The following is a 24,985-nucleotide window of genomic DNA, read 5'->3' as shown; positions in this document are numbered from 1 at the left end:
GGTGCGGACATGGTACCACTCATCAAGCCATGCTTGGGAGGCATCCCACATGCTACAACTAGAAGGACCCACAGCTAAAATGTGCAACTATGTACTGGGGGGATTTGAGGAGAAAAAGCAGAAAAAAAAAGATAGTTAACACATGACATTCTCCTGATTAAACATCAATTTTGCACATGGAATGAGAAACTATTGGTCAAATTGTCTGCTCCTTCTCTCTTTCTTCAGTCCCACCTCATCACAAGAAGATCTCATGGGGATGGGATATGTTTCTAGTTTTCCTCTCGTAAGCATGTACCTGTCATGTTCTGTTTCATGCGGCTCTAGGATCCTACGGTTGTCTCTGTTTGTTTAAAATCACTGCATTTTGTTTTTTGAGGAATACATCTTTATTAAGATGTCCTGTGCATGCACATTAAAATGTCAGCATAATCTAATTATGAGCCAAATGAGGCACAGTAGCATTTACATCATTTGATAAATTTCCGTCATTTGCAGGAGACTGGTGACTTGCATCCAAATACTTCTTGACAGCCTTGATGTAAGAGACCTTCTGAGGCTCTGTACAGCAGAAGCCTGTGGGTGGAGGGACATCCTTTCATTGGGTTCCTGCAGCCCAGTTTTGAATGTGGATGCAGAACCTCCCATTAGCTTTAGACCTGTTGTCAGGGAGGACACTGTGAGACGCCCGTAGGCCATGGAAAATGTCAAAGGGCTGCATTTAGAGAGCTTTGGGGAGGATTTCCTTTCATACTTCCCCTGGTCCTCCTGATTTTTCTCTCAGGAAAAAGTTGCGGGACTCAAGAATAAAGAGAGCCAAACCTTAACATTACGCATGTGATGTAAAGGAATAAGAATAGGAGTGGTTCACAATCAGAATCTTGAATATGGGTCTTGCGTTTGGATGCATACATTTCCTGACCATTAAAAAAAAATAACCTATTTGAAGATGATGAGAAATAGACTGAGCTTTCTCCTCATTTATTAAAAACTTTTTTGGGTATTGTTCTCGAAATTTATGAGAGAATGAAACGTTTCCATACTTGGAAACAGGAAAAAGTCTAGAGGGCTGTTTTGTTCTTTCTAGACACTCACGTGCCCACAAGCAGAGGGCACCGACCAGCTCTCCAGAGACCAGGCAGAGCGGCACCTGGCTTTCTTTGGGTCTCCCTCACCTTGAGGGTAGAGGTCTTACCTTGACGGGATTTCTGCATTTCATTCACACTCCATTTAGTGTTATGAAATAACATGGTAGAAAAGAGAAGGATGGGAAAGGAAATGAGCTTGCCCTCTTTGGCTTCCTAGGAGTGGTGACCCTGAAAACATGACCGTGACCCTAGAAACATTAGAGTGAGCTGAGGAGAACAAGAAGTGGGGACGCGATGAGAGAGGCACCGGAGGAGGTGGATGTGGGCACTGATGCGGGCGAGGCGGCCAGGCAGGGAGTCAGGATGTTTGTTGTCCGTTTGGCTGCGGAGGCAAAGGGGACAAAGGGCTCCCAGAGGAAGACTGAGAAAGCCATGGAGGGGAGGTGCGGTGGACTGGTTTGCTTGGTTTGTGCCAGGTGAGCAGCGGAAAAGCAATGCACAGAAACAGCGCTGCAGGGGCTGGAGAGAGAAATCAGAATTCTTTGAGGGTTGAAAAGAAGGTCATGCACAATTCCTGCTCAGAAACGGAGGGCACGACTCTACCAGACACCATAAACAGCAGACGGAATAAACACCAAATTGCCTTCATCCTGCGTAATAAAGCCTTGCGTTGGTCAGGAAACTGCAAAGCAGGAGGAAGCATTTCTTGATGAGCCCCCAATGTCACCAAAAAATTAAACAAGTCAAGGACCCGAGGATGATAATTTAATCCTGCAGTGCGTGAGAACTTCTCCTGCATCTTGAGCTCCACATGTTTACGTATTCTTCTTATTTTCCCAGTTAAATTTGTGAGAGCAGGACATACTACCCATCTTTGGATCTCCCCACAGTATTGAAAGTAAAGTGAATATTCAATAAATACTTGATTATTGAAGCAGAAAAGGTATTAAGAACTGTGCTGCAATCTTTTCATTTTTTTTAAGTTTAAGGAGCATTAATACCTGAATTCATACCTTACCCTATCTTACACAGCTAAAAATACCTACTTTGTTCATAGTCTACCACAGCAAAGACTCTCTAACTATACAATCCTTTACAGACATTTCAGTTGTTCATTCAGAGGGGAAGAATGGAATACAGCAGCCCTGACATAGCCGATTATTTACAAAAAAGAGGTGGAGGGGAGATTCATTTTGGTGAGAATGATTTCTCAGTGGCCTGCTGTCCTGACTATTTTATCAACCAAAATTACTTCTATAAAGAGTTGTAGAGGACGGGGAAAAGGCATTATGTCTACTTTTTCCCTTACCTGCTGGGTGCGTAATTCTTAGCCCCTGCACTCATCAAAGAGTAAGAAGATTTGAGATCCTCTGAGATCACACATGATTTAAAATTGGCTACTTCAGATGATAAAGTTGGAAAGAAGACACTGGCGGAACACGCCACCATGGAAATCAGTGGACCACCAATGGGAGTGCCAGGGACCAATCCCTTCTCACTCAGCTGGGTTCCTTGATCGTTTACTCAGTTCCTAGCACACTGTGTCTTTCCCTCACAGATTATACATTTTTGTCATTCAGATCCCTGTCCTCTAACATCAGGAGGCGGTGACCCGTTAGATGGCGAAAACAGGCACAATCAATGTACATGCAATTTTAAGAACCTTTGTTTTCTAATATTTATAAAGTACAATGAAATAATTTTAGAAGACCTTCAAATAGGATGACAAGCGCGTACATGATATTTTATGACTGAACTTTCAATGGGCCCTACTGTATAAGTGAGAAGCAGAAGTTTTGGGCAGAAACAATGGGCCCCTGGTTCTTTGCTGCTTTTGGAACTGTTATATTCATGACCATGAGTTGGAAGGACTTGCCTAACATTTTACTCTTAGCCCTAAATTATTCTATGACCGCATTCACGGCTCTAAGAAAAATCTAAGCTTCAGACTCAAGACCAGATTAAACGAAAAAATAATCCGAAACATTTCTTCTTCTTATTTGGTGACTTCAACAAAACTAGCAACCTCCTTTGCCTCCGTCAAATACATTCCGGATTCTCCTCAGGGGCAAAAAAGTAGGAAATAAAATTTAAAACCAAAAGATATAAGCATTTTTTTTTTGAGTTGACAGATTTTTTTTTTTTTTTTAAGAAAAGTTTAGATCAGCTGGCTTTCTTTTTGAGACACTTTCTGAACCTCAGAATATAAAATCATGCCAGATCATTTCAGCCTCAATATATCTTCCGGCAGGGCCTCAGCTATTATTAATGTACCCTTGTGTTCCGTAGCTTTCACTTACGCCTACTTTCATAAATGGCTCTAGATTTCTCGTAGAGCTCGTAAGGGTCAGGCTTCCGGGGGTCAAAGGCCTCTGTTGAGTCAGGAAAGGAACTCCGGTGAAGGGCCGGTGGGAAGGGCAGGTTCTGCGGGATGGCTGGAGCAGACAAACTTGTCTGAGGACTACCTTGATTCTCCCATCGGTCCATCATCTGCAAAGTGAAGGAGAACAGAGAAAACGACTGACGATGAATTCCATTTTGTGATTTCCCTTGTCACTCACAGACCACAGCCCTCACCTCAAGTTAGACTTTCTTGCCCTGCAGACTTTTCTTCCACGAAACATTTAAAACTTTGGTATATGCGCCTTGAGAGAAAAGATTCTATTTCTATACACTAAAGCACGATAGACGATTGTAAATACAAGTGGCGGCTGATACTTGAATACCAGCTTATTTAACCTTGTCACCTAGAAGCTGAAAATCTTCAGCAAATCACTTAATCTCTCTGAATCTGGTTTTCTTTTCCTCTAAAATAAAGATAACATGTATCTCAAGATAATTGATGTGTAAGTGTGTAGAATGGAATGATATTATTCCTTTTCCAAGATGGCCCTAATACATTACACCATTTTGACTAAACCGGAAGAAGTCTGCAGGCGTGCATTTGACACCCACACATATCCCTGTACTGGAACATTCAGTCATTCTCCTTATAGCTTATAAGGAAGGATACAACCATCTGGGATTTATGAATTGTTCAGAGTCTTCTGTGAAGCCTCATTTACTGCTAATCTGGCAATTTCTTCCCTAAAATGCTGCCGCTGCTGCCGCCATAATTTACTGAAGATCTATAGAACACGTCCCAGCCTACGGTGCTCTGTCACACACATCCTCTTCTTTAGTCCTCCACATTGCATCGAGAGGGAGATAAAGCAGAGACTAATGTCCTTCCTTCAAGGAGAAAGCCAGGTTCCCCAGGATGGCCTCTTTGTACCATCAACTTCATCTCCACTCAACAATCAACTGATTGACTCCTCATTCAAACTCAACATCTACTTTCCTGCTTTGAATAAACCCATTTTGTGTAAAATTAGATGAGGTTACCCTCCTGCCAAAATTGAGCATAGTCCTCAGGATAAGGGCCAAACCCCCTGGCAGGGCCTTCTCAGCTCCTCACTGCCCAGTTTCCGCTGACCTTTCTCACAGCCTCTGACGGCGTCTCCTCTCATCCCCGAGGACCCTTCAGGTTCTCTCCTGCCTCTGAACATTTGCATACTTTCTTAATTTCTCCTTTTACTTGCAAAGCGTGCCCATTTTCTTCTCCTTCATCTCCCTTCCTCATTGTACCTGGCTTCTAGATTCAGATGAGACGTCCCTTCTAGAAGGCCTTTACTGACCATTCCTGGTCTGGTCGCACAGCACCTGCTGCCCACCCCTCACACCACTCATCACACCCAGACCGTGTCTGGGACACAGCCTGCAGGGGACACAGTCTTTCTCATTGTTGCATTACCAACACATACTAAGCGCTCAGAAAATGTCAACTTAGTGAATGAATGAAATCATCAATAAAATATGGTCACCTGTTCCTTATTTTTAAATCTGGCTGACTCATAACTGTTCTTTTTTTTAAACTAGTTTTGATACACACCATTTTGGCAGGATTATCCCTTTCTGTCCCCTGCTGCACTGTCCTGCTTCTGTTTTCACACTGGTTATATTTTGGTCAGGGCTTCAACAGCAGCTCTGACCTGTCAATCATAAATATTTTAAAGCTGGGGGGATGTGAGGTACCAGGTACCGTGCATGTTGTGGTGTAACATCAAGTTCCCCATGACCTGCTCACCTCCCTGGGACTGTGGCAGGGATGGGTAAGCCAGCAAATAGGAAAGAAATGGGTCCCTGACCCTTCTCTCAGTAAGACTGGTACTATGGTCTGAATGTCTGAGTACCCCCCAAACTGATATGCTGAAATTCTAACACCCACGGTGATGGTCCTAGGAGGTGGGCCCCTGGGAGGTGATTAGGTCATAAGGATGGAGCCCTCATGAATGGGATTAGTGTCCTTATGAAAGAAACCCTGGAGAGCTCCCTAGTCCCTTCTGCTGGGTGAGGTTACAGAGAAAACATGGTCATCTAGGATGGGGGCTCTCATCAGACACTGAATCTGCCCGTGCCTTGATCTTGGACTTCCCAGTCTCCAATACTGTGAGAAACGAATTTCTGTTGTTTCTAATTCACCCAGTCTATGGTATTTTGTTACAGCAGTCTGAAGGGACCAAGACAATTGGCTTCATTTTAATTTGTTTTTTATATGGCTACTGACCAAGGTTTCATTTGAACAAATGTTCAAGGATGGACAACCCCTAGTTGAGGTTCCCTAATACTAAACATAATCTCTACGAGTGCAGAGAGCTCCAGCAGCACACCCTGGGTCAGAACCAATCTAGAACTATAGTGGGAGTGCTTTTTTACATAATAATACATTGAGGAGAATAACTGGCCGATTTGCTTGGAGGTTGGGCTAATTTTCTGCTAAGTGAGCCTTTTGCTTCCATTTAGTAAAAATCCTTAAATATGCACTTCGTAATTTATTTGATAGCAAAATTCATCTGGGAACCCATGCTGGGTTCCTCTAGCCCTCCATTCTCGTGTATCTTTGTGATGATGGAAAGACTCACATTTGTGGCTAAAGTCATACTCTTTTTTATTTTTCACTTTAACTGACTTTAGGTACTATGTGGATGCATTCTGGCTGTGACTGTCTCCCTTCTGTTTCTAAACATAAGATACTCAATTCTAAAAAGTAAATAAACTAGAAATACGGTCTGAGTGGCTACAGTATCCCACTTGTCATCATAGGGCTTCAGCAGATGTCTATTTCTCCCTCCTGTCTCCCAGTGAGCTTATGTGATACCCACAGAAGTCTTGCTGGTATCTCTGTGGTTCACTACAGTCAGTGGAGCAACACGCTTCAGCTGACATATTAGTATTTCTAAAAAACACACTTAAAATACAGAACAAATAATGCTTTGGGCACTGTTTGGGAAAGTTCCTGTGGCAGATTGACAAATTCTACAACTTCTGTAGCACAGAGATGGGGGAATTAGTCAAGACTCCAGTTCATGCTTAGTAAAGCATTCATGTCTTGCTTTGACATTCATCAACCCTCGAGTCACTCTGTCAGGCTTTCTTAAAAGACTGTAGAGCAGAAAATCACTGCGCCCAAGAGGTTACTGAAAAAGCAGACCCACAGTCCTACGCCTCCCCACCCCCCAAACTGAGTTGTTCGTTCATCCCCACCCAGAAGACCATGGAGAAAACCACCTGCCCTGGGAGTGGAGTCACCCCCTGCTCCCTGGGGCTGTGTGCTGATCTGACAGCACCTTTGAAAGGTGCTCTCTGTTGACCTCTCCTTACTTTCTTAGACAACCTGGTCTTTGGACTTTGCTTTCTAGCTGGGACACTCTGTGCTCACTTGTTCCTCTCAACCTTCGTGAACCTCCCAGATTCTGATCCTGTCCCCCGCCCAGGTCCATACACCTCACTTGCTCTACCCACTGTCCTCCTGGCCTTGACCTGTCTAGAGTTCTGCTACCTGCAAGGGGCTTCCGATTGGGTCTTGTCCAGCCCAGTGGTGTCCATACCTAGGCCAATATTTACTAATATCACACTAGAGTAAGGAAAAATCAAGTGAAGTTGTTTTCTATATCTGGGAGAAGCCTGGCACCTCTTCTAGGCTTGGTGAATGAATGAACGCCCGACTGTATGAAAGGACAGTCGCTGAAATATCAGTGGACAGAGTGGACATACAGTCCACAACAGAAAAACCCACCCAGGGTGTGGTTAATTGTTTTAACCCCACCTTCTGATTCTGGAGTGCACAGTGGGAGCAGAGGGCTTGCGCACAAGGCAGGTTTTCCCTCCCTCCCCCTATCCGCCCATGAAATACTCTATCTAGAAATCATTTGCTTCCTAGAGAAGCTGAGGTGGTCTGAACACATGCCCTCACTATTTTACGGCAGGACTGGGGGGTGAAGGCATCCGGCTTGATTCTGTACTTCAAGATGAACTTGGATCCCTTCCAGAAGGAGAGAGTGAGAGCTCACTACAGTTAGTATATTACTTGTTGAACAGGAAGCGACAATTTTGTGGTGGATTAGCTTCAGCTATGGATCAGTAGGTTAGGGAGGAGGGGAGATCTCACTCAAGATAACATTTCCTTATCCTGCCTAAGGATGTCATCAACCCTCCTCAGAGGAGTTTATAAATCCATAAACTGTGGGTATAGACTTACATATTTGTTTAAGTGAATAGTTTAGCGAACCACGCTCATTTTATAGACTAATTAATTTATTCAAGGTGTATGCATGGAGGGTTTGCTTTATAGGATGACAGTAGGTTATATTTTTGAGCTGAACATATAGAGTCACTGTTTTAAGCACCTTACATGGATTAACTCATAGATTCTTCACAAGAACAATATGAGAGGGGTATCATTATTGTCTCCATTTTACAGATGTAGAACTTGAGATAGTGACAGGCCAAGTAGCTAGTTGAAGGCCACATAGCCAGTAAGGAGAAGAAGCAAAATTTGAACGCGGGCAGTATGTTTTCAGAGCCGGCACCCTAAAAATAAACCATATACTCTGCTCCCTCTCATTAGAGTTCTCAGTCTAATGAGTTTCTGATAGATACATGGAAGACACTAAGTCTACAGTCCTCTATCTCCACTCAGTCCAGGACCTGGAAGTCCAAGCCTTAGCTTCGGCAGGGATGTATGGGTTAGGATTAATTGTAAATTGAGTTCTGTAAAATCTTTTTTGGAATTATTAACTATGGATGTAATTACTATAATGACAGAAAATGCTGTAATTATGCCAAACGGCATAATTTGTGTAAATGTGGTACATATAAGGAAATCACTAGATTGCATAATTGTAAGCACCATGATGAGGTTGCAAGGTTTCTTGTTAAATCAGATAAAGACGTGTGTAATCACAGAGCACAGATTTAACTTTGATGGTGAAAAGAAGGAATCATTTAGATCTTGGTCAAGATAAAACAAATTTCATTTTAAACATTTTTAAATACCTCTTTTGAAAATCACATGCGTCACTAAGTGGTTTACCAAGCCCAGATAGGACTGGTTTTCCCATTTGATGTTCTCTGTGGACCAGAGGAGCCAAATCCTAAACAAGGACATGCTTGGGGAGAATGTTTTGCAGGCCGACAGCACCAGTCCCTCATCCTCAGCTCCTGGCTTCCTCATCTCTCTTTGAGAGAAAGCTGTAGCTCAGGAAAATTATGGGTCTCAATAATATTCTATTTTCACATGTCTTCAAACCATTTTCAAGGCATGTTATTTAATTAAGCCAGTTATTGCGCTTGAAAAGTAGGAAAAATTATATTATCTCCATTTCTAAAATGAGAAAACCAATCAGCAAAAGAAATCAGAGAAGCATACAATTAACCCAAGAATTTCCCACTCACTGGCCAGACTAGGGGCCACTTTCATCTGAACTGCTGACTGTGAGAGGAAAGAAAAGAAGTAGGTGGAAGATGCGATTCTCTTGAGTTCTTTTTGACTTGAACCACCTTGCTATTGTGCTCTTCCCATCGTGGGTTTTATATATTCCAGTTAGAGCAGACAATTCCCACATACCATAAAATGGGATCCCAGAAGACCAGTCCCAGCTCCTGGGACTCGGGCAATTACTAGTTTCAATCTAATGGCAAGATAGATGGCCATTTAGAGATAGGTGAAGACCATCTCTGACTGTGAAGCCAACTTGACTAACCTAGCCTCATAAAGAGATTATTAAAATCCATCAGCCTCCTACACCAGCATCAACATTTCAGGATGCTTCATACAGGAAGTAGGCCCAGAGAGGTCAGGTGATGGTAGAGATCACCAGCACGTGAAGATTCAGGAGCACCCTTTGAGGGACTGTCAGATTTGGCGGAAAAAATATATAAATTTTAACACACACAGACATACATACACGCGTATATATTTAGTTCTGTATGTATTAAAATGTAAATATAAATATACAAACATATATAGAGCTAAATTTCTGGTGGAACATATTTAATTTGCTGGTCAAGACCTCTGGACTCATAATTTGCATTGTTTCTAAAACTTCCAGGTTATAAAACCTATAGTATTTCTAACAGGGGGAAAACAAAGTTTTCTAAAGTATTTTCAGTATGCCATACTGAATAGTGTTAATGCTCATTTTGTAGGAACATTAAAAACAGGCAGAATAGTCTTTATAAGAAAGTAAGATGAATTATTCTTCTATTTGTAGGACAAATATGAGACAAAGGGACACAGAGGACTTGTTCTTTTGACATCAGAGAGGAAGAGATTTTGAGGCCACTCAACTCAACCATTACTTAATGGGACTGCAATAATAACTAGAAATAAAGAAAGAAACATAATAATTCCAACTTACAGGCTTTGGAGTTTTCCATGGAGAAAAGAAACCTGTAATAAAGAAAACAATATTTGAACTCTGAAAATATACCCCACTGTCACTTACGGGTGGCATGATATTAACATAATTGCAAGTTACTTTAAATTAGTTAACAGCAAACAATAAGAGCAACAATAAATTCTGCCTGGCTGTGTAGCTTTCTTCAAAGATCCCAAAGAACTTCATTGGGATTATAAATATTAATGATTCTAAGAGCAGTTTCTTATTTGACAGCTGAGAATTCTGAAGCTCAGAGAAGATGCGTAACTACATTGCAAATAGTCAGCCACATTACAAGATCTAAGATTGAGTCATCTTTAGGGATTTCTGTCTCACAGCCGTAGCTGGAGAATGAGAGCGAGAGAGAGAATATAGATAGAAATTTAGATTTTTAAAGGCAAACACCTGTACTTAGTATAAGAAATAATTCTGCTTTATGTACCTGCTTTATGTGGTTAAAAATCAATCAATAAGCCCTCATTAGTTCTAATTAAAAAATAATGTATATACTTATTTTATGAATAAGATTCTAGGATAACTTTTCATGGGACTGTTCTCCCACTGAGATCTTCTCTAGAGCAGATATCTACTTTATTATCCTTCTACCCTAGGGTTTGCACAACGTTTTGCATGAAAAAGGAACTCAAAAGATTTGTTAATTGAATGAATCATATATCATCAAACTCATGCTTTTTTCAACTTATTGAGCCCATTCAGTGACCAAAAATGGTATGATGGATTGACTCTGTTGGGATCCAAATGACCATTAAGGTAATTAAAAGGATAGATTAACTCCCTTATATTTTTTCCTTTATTATTATTTTATCATATAGAATCAGTTAAAAAAACCAAGCTTAAAAATAATGAAAGAAGGGCTGCCATATACCAATCCTAGCAAATCAAAACATCAGCTAGCATTCAGAACAAAATTACTTTCTTTTCATATTATATCTTCTTTTTTTCAATGATTTTACTCAGTGTTAGGCGGTATCTGATAAAATGTCCAACAAAAAAAGAAATAGTGAAAATATGCCACATACCACGTTTACCACCTTCAAAACTGGGATTTGTACAAAATGGGAATAGTTGAAAACCATAACCCATTTATAGAAAAGATCTACAGAAATCTGGACTCACAGTTAGCTAGATGATTATGCAATCCAACCCAGGAACGGCATAAGTACTAATCGCACCTCAACACACAGCTGTAAAGAACTGATGCTTCATTGTATGTAAAGAGTGAACGCATATAATCCACCACATTTCTGAGCTCTCCCTGGAACCTAGAGTTTAATTTCATGCTCATGTGTCAGAACCATTTTACCGAAGTAGATCTGTAGAACAAGCCTACTTTCTCACATACTCTGTACATTCTCATCTTTCTTTTCAACTGATGAAAACAATTCTCTTCAATGTGTGGTTTGATTATAATTTAAACATAAGGATTTAATCACATCCTTTTTAGAAATAGCTGCGAGTAAAAATTACAGATAAACAGAAACATTTATCTCCTTGACTCATTCTGTAAAATGCCAACGAAAACAATTTGACCACTAATTATAAAGTGAAAAAATTTGAAACCTTTTGGTCAATTAACTGTTCTTTTCAGTGAACGATAAAATTTATTTGCTGTTTTATGGAATTGCTAGCAACAGTTCTTTTGAGATGTCATTTATACATTCTCACAATGTCAAAACATTCAATTATTTCCTCTGCTTTCTGTGTGTTGTCACTTTCTTCTGGAGCACTGGAACAGATTTTGAATATTTGCCTTCTTATATTTATTCAGCGCTGGGAGATTCTTAGACTTTGAAACAGATGTATTGAAAATGGTTCCTCTGTTATAGAATTCTCCTCTCCACAAGGGACACTATCTTAAAAGATAATTATTCCTCCTATGGAAAAATGTATAACCACCTGACCTGTCAGCAGTGATGGTGCCAGAACTAAAATGGCCTAGGAGGATATTGGTCAAGATCAGACAAAGAGACAGGGGTTGTTAATTTGACCACCTTTCATCAGGGGCACTGTGGCTTCCCGTTCTTTTAAGGCTGTTTCATTGTCTGACCTCAAACCATTGGCACGACCCAGGACTTCCTTAGTCTCTCATTGTGGCAGCTTCAGGAATATTTCTAATGCTGAATTGTGCTGCGGGGGCTTCAGTCTTTGAAGCAACTGTTGCCCTTTCTGAGTCATTGTCAAACAGAAGCTCCTTGCTACAGAGTAAGTCATGTTAGGTAGTAAGAAATAGTATCAGAGAAGATTTCCTTAAAAATAAGTAACTTATGTTACCCTTTGTGTTCCTTTGGCAAATTATTAATCATGCTACCAACATTTAAATTAAGATGAATAGAAAACTTCTATTTTGGATATCCTCAATTTGGCACGATTGAGTCAGAAGGTCAAGTTTTCTATGCGATTAAGCTCCAATTTTCTGCTTAACTTCATTGGAAGAGCTACAGAAATACTACAATAGTGTGGATAAAATTATTATATATCGTAAATGCATGATAATTTCTTATAGAAACAGCCCCTCTAGGAAACCTAGTCTATTCCAATTAACATTTTTTAAAAATACCAAAAACAAAATGAAAACTTTTCAATCCTTATTTCTGCCATGCTTCCTTTTCTGAAATCATTCTGGTCTGAGGTGGGTCACAGAGCCAGGTAGGCTGGCTTCACTGAGACTATTGCTTTTGGGTTCCCCGCCACCGACTTCTCAGGAAACAGGAACAGGGCTGTATGTAACTCTGTCTTCAGCCTTTCAGAGCTGACAGGCCTCTTTATGAAACCAAGTTCATAGGAAAAGAGCTTTTTCTTTAAAGTAATAGTAACAGTTCTTTTATGTTTTAGCTTGTTTCTGGTCCTTATTTTCCCTACTTTTATAGAAAGTGGTATGTTCTAATTCCCTTTGGGATTAAAATTTCTCTATAACGACTCAACGCATGTTTTCCATACCGAACATTTATTGGTGTGTGTCTGTGTGTATGTGCACATACAAACATATTTATTTAATGTTGACTCTAAGACAACAAAAGTGAAAGACCTCAAGGTACAGCTATCAGCCAACTGAAACATGAGTAGGGACATAAAAAGAAACGTAAGATAAGGGAATCAATGGGAAAATTTAGATGCAGCTAATAAGCACATTTAGATACATTTAATGTAAAGCACATGACTGAATTAGACCTCTAAAAATCTGTCTTCTTTAGAAGAAGAAATAAAACTAAAATATATTTTTAATTCTGCACCTGAAAGCACAGTGAGATGAGCAGAGAAACAGATTCACAGTGCAAGAAGCTCAGACAAGAAATTCCAGTATTTGAAAATGGAAGAGGTGAGAAGACAACACTGACCTCATGTTGAAATTTAAGTTAAATTCTAGATGTCAACTAAATTCAATTTTTAATAGACTGTAGCAATATAGTTGCCAGATAAAATATACTACACCCAGTTAAACTTGAGTTTCAGATAAACAATGAATAATATTTTAGTGTAAGTCTGTCCTGTACACTGCCTGAGACATATATTGCATAGGACATACTCATATTAAAAATTATCTGTTGTCTATCTGAAGTTCAATTTAATTGGGAATTCTGTATTTTTGTTTGCTAAATCTGAACACACCCTATATAGGAGACATTTTATATATGTCCTGGGTAACGGCTTAAAAATGAACACACAATAGCAATGTCTACTGCAGGTAACATCGATTCAATTAAGTAAAAACCCCAGAAAATATTTAATGTTTCCATTTCTCGCACACCCTCCAATGTTTTATTGTTAGGAATCTTGCTTTAGGAGAGAGCTCAGAACATTCCATTTGCCACGCAGATCCCTGGAGTGTGCTGGTTGCCTGCTCATCAGCAGCCTTGACAGATGCCTCACCTCGTGTGATCCAGAGCCCTGTGTGGCCGATGTCAGTGTCACAAGGACCATTTTCAAATTGCTTGATGACTGGTTAGCAGCACTGCCTTAACCCAAGAGGAATATTCCACAGAGTGGCTCTTTGCAGAACCTATTTCACCTGAGGCACGATGCCCCAAATAAAAGAACATCAGTATATTTACAGCAGCTCTGAAAACAGAGCCCTTTCTAGTGTGCATTTGTGAGTTGTTTGGTAAGGGTTTTTTTTTTTTTTTTTTAAATATTTATTTTCACAGGGCAACAAGATGATGAACTTTCTTAAAATCACCCCAATTCAAATAAGGGATCAAGATAGAGTGACGAGCAACTTAATCAGAGCGTCCCATCGTGATATCCTCAATTTGGAATTACACCAAGGCAATTTTTCAAGATTTCTGGGAATTTCCCCAAACAGAAGGAAATCTTTCAATATGCCTCCATACTCGACTCGATGTATTGAACCCCTGTTTGTAGAAAGTGGATTGGTTTCCTCTTCAACTGAAGTACTTGCTACAACATATGACTCTGGTTTTGAAGATTATTGTTAGCTTCATGTATTTCATAGGGGATTCTAGAGTTACTAAAAATGACAGAGATCAGGGGAAAACTTTCCAGTTCTCTTTTTCTTTAAGCAATAGAAAAGGAGCAGGAACCACTTGGAAATAAAGACCTGTTTCGCTGAAGATGTCCATGTCTTGGGTTATTAAGAGCTGTGCATTCTGTTTTGCTTAAAAAAGAAGGAAGATACAACAATGCGGATATACTTAACGCTACGGAACTATACACTTAAATACGGCTAATATGGAAAATTTTATGTTATGTGTATTTTGCCACAATTTAGAAAACAAAAAATAAAGCAATAGAAAAAGAAGAGTAAAAAGAAAAGGAGAACAAAATTACGTGCATATCGCATGAGTGTGAGGAAGAAAAAAGAGAGGAAGAAAGAGAATTTTTTTTCACAGTCCCCGTTTCATCAGTTGGAGTACAGGAAATTCACCTGGACACCCGCACCACCCTCCCACCCCTTACTATCCTTTCTCATACAGGATTGTAGGAAGTAAAGAAAACTCATGTTCCTATGATATTTCTGAAAATATTTCAGGGGCTGTGGGAAACTCTTCCAGTGGAGAAATAATTTTTAAAAATTTTCCCAAAGGGAGGAAAAGAGCCCCAGGGTTTAAAAAATCTCCAGTTAGGGCTAATTTAAGGGAGAAAAACACCACTAATAAAATTAATCTTTAATTTAAAGATCCTCCCATTTTCCCACAGCCTGGCAAATTTTCCATCAGAAATTCAGCCTTTGGTAAATGTAAGCCAGCAGGGTAATGAGCTAATTTCCATTAAAACTGGTTCAATGTTATTCATTTTTTTCTGGTTTTTGACTGATTACATATTTCTTATTAAAATTCATTAAATAGGTTAAACCCTGCAGTTCCTTTAGATAATTTGTTTAAGCTATTTGAAGTCAGTAAAAGGGCAATTTTTCTTAATGAAACTGACCTAGGCTAAAAAATAACCTTTCCATTAAGCAGGCCTGGATGACACACTGTTGCTGGTACCCAACCCTCGTACCACCATGTCTCAGCCAAGATAATATTCAATTTGTAAAGAAAATTTCAAATTGGCTGCCATATTTGGCCTGGAGAGCATTTTTTTTTTTAATGTGGTGAGCTGAAGCTTTCTCTGCAATGCTTTAAAAATGATCCTTTCTGCATCGTTTAAATAAAAGTCTTTTTCTTATAAACACTATAAAGCTATTTTCAAATGGCCATTTCCTCCCAGCTTTGTTCCTTATGGAGAGGGCAAGGCAACTGTTTCAAATAATCTCAATGAGTATGTAGAAAGGATAAGCCTGCACGTGTTGTCTTCTGATAAACTCAGCTACACAAAGGACATGTTCAAAACAAAGCAGGGCAGGTGAACAGCTTTGAAGGAACACAGGAATGGATTGGAAGAGGAAGAACTGTGCCAGAGAGCTAGTTCAGAGTGAGGTGGGGCTTGCAGAAAATCTTAATAACTACAAAGGGCTTTTCCCTTATGTTCTGAACAAGACCAAGGGCCACAGAGAGAGCAGCTGCTCTGTATGCTTATGGCGCGCTGTAAACAGCTGGCAAGGAAAATGTGAAAGGAGACCAGTACTTGCAAATAAAAAATCCCAATTCTGAGAGTAATATTTTTTACAATAATGAATGTATAGCACTGTTGCTTTTTTTTTTTTGAGAATCCATCTAGAAACATCTTTAAGTAACTTAAGATAGATTGAATGTTAGTACATTACATCAACATTAAATAAATATTTATTGGGTTGTGAGTGTCTCACAAACACCATAAATTCAACCCAGCAAAAGTGGGATTTTTGATCTTTCCTCTGAAAACTTCTCCTCTGTTTCCTATTTTGGTGAATTTCACTTGCCTCCCCAACCTTTAGGACAGCAACCTGAAAGTCATTCTTAACATCTCCTTCTGTTCTGATGATAAGAAAGTGAGGACTTTCTTATCAAATTCTATTCTGCCTCCAAAATCTACTTCAAATCCACTTTTCTCCATCTCCACAGCCAGCACTATAATCCACGCCAACTGCCATCTCTTGCCTGAACCAAAGCAACAGCAAATTTGCTGCTGTCACAGAACCTGATCATGCTTAAAATCCTTCAGTGGATTCCCACTGCATTTAGGATAAAACACAAAATCTCAAGGCCCTATATAAGTTGATCCTTGCTTACACCCAGATACCTCATGGGTCACTCCTCCTCACTCACTGAAGTTCCTTGAATAAGCCAGGCTTTTCTAACCACAGGGCCTTTGCACAAACCCCTTCATTTGCCCACTCTTTCTCACTCTTCACACAGCTATCTCTGACTCCTTCTTAATGTGTCGGCTTAAATATTACTCCTCAGGCAAGAAGTCCCTGACTTTTCATTTCAAATCAAAGTTCTCTATTATAATTTTCCATTGCATCTGTATTTTTCCTTTAAATGACATCACTATTTGGAATTATATTTATGAAATCACGTTTACATAACTATATTTGGGAAATTATTAGTTTAACGACCATTTCCCCAACTATAGTATAAGTTCCATTAGAGCAGAAATCTATTTTGTTCACAATGTATTCCCAGTACTTAGCACAAAGCCTGATACATAGTGGATACTTCAATAGACACACGTGAATGAATGAATAATAGGTGTGAAGGGTGAGGAGGGTAGACAGAAAGAGACAGGGTCGCAAGATACTTAGGAGAACTGATGAGGCATGGCAGTTTGCTGGGGTGAAGGAGTGGTAGAAAGGCAAAGAGAAAATCTATGATGACTTCCAGCTAGGGAACCTGGATGGATGATGGTCATTAGCTGAGGTAAGAAATGTAGGAACAGAGGCTTCTTTGAGTGGAGTCTGGCAAGTTAGGTTATGAGTGAAATGAGCTTGAGGTGCCTTTGGGAGTTTGGGTTCAGGCGAAGATGGGGTGCAGTAGTTGGCTCTATTGCCTGGAGATCAGTAGAGGACTCAGGATTAGAGATACAACGTGTCAGGTTACACTTAAAATAATGCAACAAAATAGTGTAGCATGAAGAGAGATCTCCTCTGGGTATGGAGGGGAATGAATACAGCGTCTGGGAAATAACAGCCAAACAGAGAGAAAGTTTCAAGAAGTAGCGAGTGGAAACACTAATAAAACAAGGCTTTAAGTGGATTGTCAAAGAGGAGGGTCACCAGTGGCCTCAGAGGAAGCAGGTTAACTGCTATGACGGAGGCAGAAATCAGATTTCAGTGGGTCCGAATGAATGGAAAGTGAGGAAGTGGAACTCAGAAACGGCAATGGGGTTGGAGAAACAGTGTCATGGTTGCTGTAGGGGCATACAGCCCCCCGTGAAGGGAAGACTTCTTTTGGAATAAGCAAGCTTACACTCAGATGGGAAGGTGTAAACAGAAACACAGTTTCCGAGACAGTATAGCAGAGGGGTTGTGCACACGGAACACGGGGCAAAACTGACTTGGGTTCCAGTCCCAGCTCCATCCCGCACCACTTCCATGGTCTCACCTCTACGTGGGAGGGCATCCACTATGAGGATGACCTCTTGGGCTCTGAGTGGGACCCTGGGTTTGCTTTGTGGCTCACTCCTGGGTGACTGTGAGTAAGTCCCCTAATCTCTCCAAGGCTCAGATGTTTTTTTATCTTTAACAAAGTAAAGGTAATAATAGGAATTATTTTAATGAGAACTAAAAAATAGTGCACTTTACGTTTTATCAGTATAAAATGATGCACTGTTCCATTTAATGCTTTTCATGCATTTTGAATTCTTTTTCTACAAAATAGAGGTCTGCTTTTCAGAAAAGCGTTCAACAATTGATCGTCACAACAGATGCACATTATTTTCTTCTCTTTGTTTTAGGCTTTTTGCTCTTTTAAGCTTTCTCTTAAGTGGCCTTTTGCTATATGGTGAATGGCTTGCTTTGAATTGCTTTAAACACAGCAAATCATTTTTATCCCATTAGAGGTTTCTGTTAAGTTCCTTCTGATCCTGGTCAGAAGAGCAGGTAGCCCACCTGAACCTCACCTGGCAGTCCTTGTGCCCTAGTCTGAACTGCACCTCCAGTTCACGATAACTATAATTTTTTTTAAAGGAATTGTTTCTGTCTTTGCATTTTCCTGTAATTATTTACACAGTGATTACTTAGACATGGCCAACTAAACTGGTTTTACTGCTCACCACAATTCCTTTTAGGCCCCTCTTTCTCCATTTTTGGATTTTGAATTTGGTCCTCTGTTGGGGTATGCCCTCAGATTTTTCAGAAATAGCATATCTTTGATGTCGTAGGTGGAATAGTGGCCCCCAAAAGAGGTCTGTCCACTCTATATATTCATATATATTTCAAAGGAAATGCTTTCTAACTTGCTAGCAGATGCCTGGGTTTGACTTGGTTTTAGATGACTCTTCCTGGAATACAGTAAGTGCGTCTGCTTCAGGCTTGCTCTAAAGTCTTTTGACTCAAGATGTGGCCTGAGCATCTGCAGCATCAGCTCCATCTGGCGGATGGACAGAAGTCCAGAATCTCAGACACCAGACTGACTGAATTGGATCTGCAATTTAACAAGATCCCCAGGTGACCCACGTGCACATTTGGGAAGTACTGTTCAAAGGAGGTTCTGTTCTTTGTAGACTCGATCTTGACTGCTTTTTTTCAATTTCTTTCTTTAATTTCTTTGACCTTTAATTTCTTCATCCATCAGTATTTATCAAAAGTGGGCCATGCCTCGCTCTCCCTTCCAAGGGGTTAGATCAAAGCTCTTGGTTCATACTGCCTTCCTTCCCTGCTCCTCTGGTGACTCAGACATGCCCCTCCCTGGTTCCCTGGGCTTGGCCTCCACTTTGAGACTCCCTCTCAAGAACATCACTCATTTCTTGTAGCATCAGTTTTACCTTGTACTGACTCTAATAAATGTTTAAATTTTCCGAGGTAATTCCAAGCCCTCAAATTTGTTTATTACAGCCTTTTTACTTCGTCAAACATCACTTTGCTTGTCTTGGCATTTAAGTCTGCTCTGCCCATTTCCATTGTTTAAATGTTACATCTTCCAGTATCTGAGGATTGCAAGCACGTATTCTCAGTTTCTTCTGTTTTCTGCAGTAAATCTGCTTCTGTGTCATGCTCTTCATCCTAATCTTCAAGGCTCATCATAATTATCCCTTTCTTACATGCTTAACTGTTTTGTTATATGCTCTATACTGGCCTTTGAAATTTTTTCATCCATTTAAAAAGGGAAGATTTATGCAGCTGCAGGCTCAGGGCCTCCACTGGTGTCCGCTGGAGTGATGGTGTGAAGTCATACCCATTTTGGATTTCGCACACCAGGGAAAACATGCACTCAGTTTGTAGCCAGACTTCCATGGCAACAGGTGTCATGCAGCAATGCTGGATTGTAAGGAGACCTTCTCCTGACCCAACTTCCTAATTTTGTTTGCTTGTTTTGGGAAGAAACATTTGTGCTGTAAAAAATTTGTGATGGTCTCTATATACGACCCCAAGGCTGCTTATCACTCTGCCTCCATCCACGGTGCTCAATGTAATTGAGCCACACGTCCCAGGGGGCAGTTTGTCGCCATGCTGTCCTCTCTACTTTCTGCTATGCTGTGGTGTGGGATTTGAGATTTCAGAACTGGTTGAAAGAAAGCAGTTGTGAAAAGAGAGTGACTGATAATCACCACTCTCACTGCCCCATAAAGCAATACCAAAGCGGTTTTGTCATTGCTCAAATCTGTGAATCCCCGACGTTATCTTTTCTGTGTCTTCTTGGCACTTTCCTAGGATGCTGGGAGAAAGAACAGAGGACATTCTTTGGCCTGATGCCATGTTAAATGGAAGTTCTTAGTAGTACAATCTCTTAATGTAAAGAACAACTTCATCTCTATTTGTCTATGTTTATATGCACATTATACCTACATCCATCTCTCTTTGTAAACTAAGGTCTGAAATATAGGCAGAACTGACATTTATTTATTTCCTGTTTTGACTAACTTAACCAGCTGAGGCTTGAAATAAATCTTCATTTAAGGGTCTGACTTCTCTGATTAGCATCACTTGGGCACTGCTGGTGGAGATAAAGTGCAAATATCATCATAAGACTGCCCTCGGAAGGTATTTTCCAATAATCAAAATCACCAAACAGAGATAAAAATAAATTTTCATTTATTTGCTTTATTCATTATTTATTGGTGTTATTTATTATTTTTATGTACTTGCTTTATTTATTTGCTTATTTGTTTGCCTTGTAATGGAAATTCTTGGTGCGACTGATTTCTTTTGGTTTGCTTTTGGTTTTGTTTCTTTTCTCTTTTTCCTGTTCTTATTGAGCCAGTTCTCCTGTGGGACTTTCTGGAGGGGAAGGAAGCGTGTGTGCCGTGGAGACGACTCAGAGCCCACATCTCAGTCCACGGATCCTCAGGAGGAACTTCACCGACTGAAGTTTGTGAATCCACATTTTACATGACACGAAGACAAAAGATGCCATCTGGGTATGGGTTCTCCCAAAAGCAGACCCTGCGAGGAGGACTTGGGTGACCCGAAGAAGCACAAATGAAGGATGAGGGAGGTAGGTCAGCAAAGCGGAACACACTAACGAGCCCATTATCACTTTGAGCACCTGGGACTCAGCGCCCGTGTGGATCTTCTGAGAAACCACGAGGAGCACCCATCAGAAGCCTCTGTGGATCGCCCAGACAGGGGCATTCACCCGCTGACTCTCTCCCCCACTGGGGACGAGGACTGCCCCTTGTGGCGTGTTGTTCTCCCAGAGTGCTGACTCTCCACGTTCCTGGGTGTCCCTGCGTAAGGCTGAGGAAGTACCTGTAGTGTCAGAGAGAGTCCCCAGGAGAGACCAAGAGACTCAGTGCTTAAGGCAACACTCTGTCTGTTTGCTGGAGACGCCCACAGCTGCCTGTAAACTCAGGTGAGCTGAGAAGATAGGGAGTAGAAGCTCTTCCTGACGAAAACAGAGAAACCATACGAAAAGAGGCAAACCACACCCGCGGCGGGAGGAAGACCTGAATAAATAGGTACTCATGGTGATTCTTTTTGGGAATGGAGGGTTTACAGACTGTTAGACTGAGATGACAAATGAGTTTCAACTCTCACGCCAGCTCTGATCAACTGGCTGCCCGGAGCGCTGTGTTGAGGAGTCTCGACTGGCTCAGGCGGGAATTGTGTGTTTACCAGCTAGCCTCCCAGACATGGCAATAGGAGCACAGAGGGGTGGCACGTGGGTCATGTATTTACCACCCTGCTTTAAAGTGGAGAATTTTTTTATTAATATAAAAGCTGAGTGAGACATATCTTTAAGAAAAGACAATAAACCCTTCCACAGATTTGCCCTTTCACAATGCACGCCATGTGGATTGTCTTTGGTTAATGGGAGAATTCTCCAATTATTAATGTTATAAATAAGATGGGGATAAACTTGAAAGGCACGGCAGTTATAATAGGCTTCAGCTTTGTCATTTTGTTACACATTCAAAGTCAACACGATAATTTTTCTTGCTGATATATAAAAAAGTCATAGTATTAAGTGAAAATATAGAGGGATCAAGGGCCAACAATGTTCAATAGTGTCAGTACTGATCATAGTGTCGACGTTGACAAGTGTAATTCATTTGGGGGGGTAAGAACATTTGAGATCTGTTCTCTTAGCAAATTTCAATTATACAATAGAGTGTTATTAACTACGCAAGTCCTAATTAATGGGATGGGAGGAAGCCTTTCACAATGTACATGTGTATCAAATCACTACGATGTACAATTTTATTTGTCCGTTATACGTCAATAAAACTGGAAAAAAGCTTTGGAGAAAAAAAGTCATTAAGTCAAGTGGGGGGAAAAGTACAATTCATCTGTCTTAACGTCTTAATGAGGAAACTATACCATTTTCCCTGGGACATGATTTGAACTGCTGAGTCTAAGTAGAATATTAAATATATTTCAAGAATAACTTGTACCATTGCAATTCAAATTGATTTCAAGTGCTTTGGCCAGTACTTCATACATTCCTCACATCTCATCTCCAATGATGTATCTATCTTGAGTCCAAACCACCCTCAGGTCCTGTGTGAACCACTGCAGCCGGTCTACCCACACCTGCTTCCATCTGTTGTCACACTGGAGTCACAGCAATCTTTTCAAAGCATAAATGTGATTATGTTGCGTCTACACTTAAAACCCCATGATCAGCTTCCCAATGCTTGGAAGAACAGAGTGAAAACCCTTCATGGAAGCTTAATGTGTTCCCCATCCATCTTTCCAGCCTCACCGTGCTCTGCCCTCCCACTTGCTCTGCTTTCTCCACTCCAGCGTCAGGGACCCGCCCTCAGTCCCTCAGACCCCCAGGCTCCCTCTCCCCACGCGGTCTTTGAACCTGCTGCCCTGCCCTCATCATCGAGTTAACTCCTGGGGATGGTTTAGACCTTGGTTCCAGGGTTGCTTATTCAGGGAAGGCATCCTGGAGCTCTGCAAGCCAAGTCCCGTGATCAGAGGCTCTCAGAGCTCCATGAACCTCTCCTCGCACTCCTCTTTCCCTCTATTTCCATGGCTGAGATCGCCAACCAGCAAAGGTACAACTTCTTGTGATAACTTCTTCTCTCCCCGTTGAGTCTAAAAGCTCCCTCACGGCAGGCATCTTGTCTGTACTTTTGTTCATTATGGATTTTCCAAGTCTTGGCACAGCACCTAGCTATGTGCTACGTGCTCACTAAATATCTGTTGAATGAGTAAAAGAAATGTCAGAATGCATTTTTACCAATACTCAAAATTTTAATTTTTCTCTGAGCAAAATCTCACATTTATTTAGCAGTTTTTCATTTAAGTGGCAGTTTGGGGTATATTGTTATATATTCCTCATGAAAACCCCATGAAGGAGGCAGGGATGGAATGATCACATACATGTTACAGAGGAAATGGAGGTCTGATGGCATCCTGCCTACAGGCATGCAAGATGGCGGCAGAACCACATCTTCTCTGGCACCAGGTCTAGAGTTCTTTTTCCCACAGTCAGTCAGTCATAGAGGGAGGACAGGCTATTATGCAATTAGCAGACTAGTTAATTGCTATGATCATGTCCTAAGATAATCCGGATCAGCATAGAGACTTGCAATATCTATCTGGGTGTTGCTTGTTGCTTCTATGTCCAATGGAATAGATGGCCAGCATCAGTGACCACCCGCTGGCCCACGTCACTGGAGGCCGTAGTGGTGGAGGATGAGTTGCGAGGAACATCATGACCTGTTATGTATTTATTTGCTCCTTAGAGATGCCACCAGAAGGGGCATCATTCAAGGTGCTGTTCTACTTAGGAAAGAAAGTTAACTCAATTAGTGACCCGGTAAAGTCCTGCATGGGCACAACTGGATAGCTGAAAAGGCAGGATAAACACAGATGCCCGGGACTGAAGGAGCCAGATGCGCTGGGCAGAGAACAAAACCCTCCGCAACTCTAAAGTTTCTGCAAAATGTCACTGTCTTGCCCTATGTCACAGACAGCAGAATGAAGGGAAGTCTGCTGGGCTGTCAGCAACAGGCGATGCTTGGGCCCTGACACACATGTTATAAGTTTATAGCACGTTGGAGCCATAGGGGACCTTCCAGTCACTCGATTCCTTATTTTGGAGATGTAGACACAGATTGCGCCCCACCAAATCATCCCAGAGCTAACGACCTAACCACCAGATGTGCACGAGCATCAGAAGCGACATAAATCTTCCAGAGAAGGGGGTACCTCAGCTTGGAGACTCTCCTCCCACCTGCTGACCTCGAGCTAAGTAAAACCATCTTTTGCTTTGGTTTTAATCTTAGGAAAATGAGTGAAGGCAGGGACCACATTTTGCACTGGCAGAACTAACTACATTGTTGACAACGAACTCTCAGGGACACCATAATAAGTACTGAATTCCATTAAGTTGTCAGCTTATTTTTGAGTCATTTCCTGTCATCTTTAAGTCATTTAAAAAAAAAAAGGAATCTACAAAAAATGGAAGCTTTCAGGTTTTAATGACCTCACTGACTAGCTAAAGATTAACAGGGCTTGAAAAAGCATGCACCACCTTCTGTCGCCTGCACATGACAGAGCACATTTGTGTCACCTGGACCCACCTAGGAACCGTGTGGGTCTGGTTTGCTTTCTGAAGAAGCATCAGTACTGTGGGCTCCTTCTCACCTTGCATTCTACACACAATGTTAGTTGTGTGGATAGGCTGCACCTAGAGTTTTCCTAAAGTAATTGAGCAGTCGAGAACCACGTTTTACGGCAAGAGCCCCAGATTACAGCCCAACATGCACCTTCCATGGCCGGCGCCTTGCTCATCCTGAACATGGTACTTTATCACAGCGACACTGTATGCCTCCTCTGTCCTCACCTGCCTCCCACGTGACGGGGAACTGGAACATCATCTTCCTTCTGTAGGGATGAAGGTCAAACTGGCTGCAGCCGCTGCTCCTGCTGACGAGCTGCTCTGACTAATGATGACTAATGTTTTACAGAGGAGCATGGAGAACCTGCTAGCTTTTTAATGAGATCAGGGTTCACTCCTAAGTCCTTATTTTCTCACGTGACGCTTGTTCCCCTGGGGTCTCCTTCACTCTCCTGGCTTTAGTTTCTGTCTGCCTGAGGACAATTTGTGGTGCTGTCTTCCCACTCCTGACCTCTACTACTTACACTCTCCCGCCCCACGCGTCCCTCACTTCTCACTCTCT

The 24,985-nt window shown here is 41.2% G+C and overlaps 1 protein-coding gene across 2 annotated transcripts in view; it reads right to left on the bottom strand.

Annotated features, from left to right (window-relative positions):
* The window catches only part of MAGI2 (membrane associated guanylate kinase, WW and PDZ domain containing 2), a 1,189,042-nt gene that overhangs the window by 105,484 nt on the left and 1,058,573 nt on the right, over positions 1 to 24,985 (bottom strand). For both annotated transcript variants that reach the window (XM_046668813.1, XM_046668814.1), the window contains exons 11-12: positions 9,827 to 9,858; positions 3,389 to 3,578 (exon numbers count right to left, since the gene is read on the bottom strand). In XM_046668813.1, coding sequence (XP_046524769.1) covers positions 3,389 to 3,578; positions 9,827 to 9,858 — 222 coding nt within the window. The remainder of the gene's footprint in view (positions 1 to 3,388; positions 3,579 to 9,826; positions 9,859 to 24,985) is intronic.

The sequence above is a fragment of the Equus quagga genome, chromosome 8 (assembly GCF_021613505.1).
Source record: "Equus quagga isolate Etosha38 chromosome 8, UCLA_HA_Equagga_1.0, whole genome shotgun sequence".
Taxonomy (NCBI): Eukaryota; Metazoa; Chordata; class Mammalia; order Perissodactyla; family Equidae; genus Equus; species Equus quagga.
The sequence above is the reverse complement of the archived record's forward strand: the minus strand, read 5'-3'. Positions and strand labels throughout refer to the sequence as shown.